We start from the raw sequence: 2,003 nt of genomic DNA, 5'->3' as shown, positions 1-2,003 counted from the left end.
GATCTTTTTTGGCAAGTAAACGTTCAAGAATTTTTTGTTTAGAGAGTTTTCCTTTCATTTCCATGATGGCCTGTAGCTGTGACATCTCTTCTTATTTGCCATTCTTCTTCCTCTTACAAGCAGCTTTAGCAGCTTTCACACCAACTGGTCTGGCTTCAGGTTCGGATACTTCATCTTCTGTATCAACGTCAACCACTTGTTTGCGCTTCTCCTTCCCACCGTCTTTAACCATATAGGTCTTGCACCATTTCTGGTCATGCCTCAGCTCACTCCACGCATGTTCGAGGCTGAACTTGTGCTCGTAAATGTTGAAGAATGAGTCGAGGGCAGCTTTCATCACATCATCATCATTCTGACCACTTCTCTGCCCCCTCAACGCCGCATCATAGCATCCTACGAACTTACAGACTTGCTCATTAATCCTAGCCCACCTCTGCTTGGCTGGACGAAGCTCTCTAGGTACTGTCCCAACCAGTTGAGGGCTTGCGTTGTAGTAGTCAACAATTCTCTTCCAGAAACGTTCAGCTTTCTGGTCACAGCTGACTATGGGGTCTTTACTGGTGTTAAGCCACGCACCAATGAGGATTTTATCCTCAATCAGAGACCATTTCCTCCGCACTTTTCTAGCAAACTCGACACTAGGCTGGACAGAAGACTCGACACTAGGCTGGACAGAAGACTCGACACTAGGGTGGAAACCATACTCATCAGGACCTTGGCTACCGAACCAAGCAGGTTCGGGTGACTCAAGGTCAACTGAAGATTGACTATACATTAGATTAACAAACCCTGTTCTTGTATTCTTGTTTAGATGATGGTTTGTGTTACTCTATTAGCAACACAGACACTTAAGTAAGCGATAGAAAGAAAGAAAAATTTAAAGCCAATTAAAACTAAGTAGTTAGGCAGATAGAAAGCTCTAAACTAGCATTTATCACCAATCAAATCTAATAAGTTCTCTACTAGTAACACAGAAAGTAAACAAGTACCAGTGTGATAACGTTTAATATCCTATCAAATCTGAGTTAGGAAGGTAAGCATTTAAGAAAAAGAGTTTCAGTTTAAATGTTTTGTTTTTTTCACAGAGAATAACATCTAATACTCTAAGCAAAAAACAGATAATCTCCGAAGCTCTTCCTTGAAAGACATAAGATAAAACAGTTAAAAATTTTAATTTGGTGTCAAAGATATTATCTAAATAAGGAATGAAACTTACCAGCCCATTACGATGACCAGTATTACCAAGACCAGTAGACAAACTCCCTTTGCAAACCCATATTTAACCACTGATTTCTTCTTAGTTAACACACCTATGATCTTCTCTAGCTTAGCCACCTTCTGATCACTCTCAAAGAATTGATCCTTGAGCATCCTAAGTTGTGTCTGCATTTCACCAAGCTCTTCTTGAATCGCCACATCCCACCATTTCCAGATGTGGCAGTCTCCATCGTCAACGTTGTCGCAGGAGAAGTACCTCCTTCCTGGATCTTTAGGAGTGTACGACGTTGCAACAACAGGCTCACTACCGCAATAGCATGTCCTCGGGATTCCTTCATCAGCCTCAGGTTCCGGTGAGTACTGATCCGCCTCTGCAATTGTGTAGCTACTCTCACCTTCATCCGCGTAGAGATCAGCTTCAAACTCGTCTGATGAAGAAGGCTGAGTGTAGCTATAGTCTTGTCCTTTTTCTCAACTTCAAAACAAAACTTATATAGCTCTAAACAGTTTTGCTAGCCCCCTTTCTTTCTTTCTTTTTTTTTTTTCTTTTTCTTTCTCTTTTTCTTTTTTTTTATTTATTTATTTTTTTTTTTTCGGGGGCCAAGACTTTTCATAAACTGAACTAGAAGTTTCTCTACTTATCCCATAAAGACTAGCCAATTAAGCACAAGAGTTCACTCTTTTCCTTCCATTTTCTCAAACTCCCAAATCAAACTTTACAACACTCACCCCCATCTATGGCTAGACAATGATGTGCCTAATCTAGCAAGAATGAAGATCAAGCA

The 2,003-nt window shown here is 40.5% G+C and overlaps 1 protein-coding gene across 1 annotated transcript in view; it reads right to left on the bottom strand.

Annotated features, from left to right (window-relative positions):
* Positions 1-91: 91 nt before the first annotated feature.
* Positions 92-2,003, bottom strand: part of LOC106338978 — a 6,830-nt gene continuing 4,918 nt past the window's right edge. The window contains exons 4-5 of the mRNA XM_013777826.1: positions 1,243-1,682; positions 92-829 (exon numbers count right to left, since the gene is read on the bottom strand). Coding sequence (XP_013633280.1) covers positions 92-829; positions 1,243-1,682 — 1,178 coding nt within the window. The remainder of the gene's footprint in view (positions 830-1,242; positions 1,683-2,003) is intronic.

This window comes from Brassica oleracea, chromosome C4 (assembly GCF_000695525.1).
Source record: "Brassica oleracea var. oleracea cultivar TO1000 chromosome C4, BOL, whole genome shotgun sequence".
NCBI classification, from domain to species: Eukaryota; Viridiplantae; Streptophyta; class Magnoliopsida; order Brassicales; family Brassicaceae; genus Brassica; species Brassica oleracea.
This window is presented reverse-complemented; position numbering and strand designations above follow the sequence as displayed.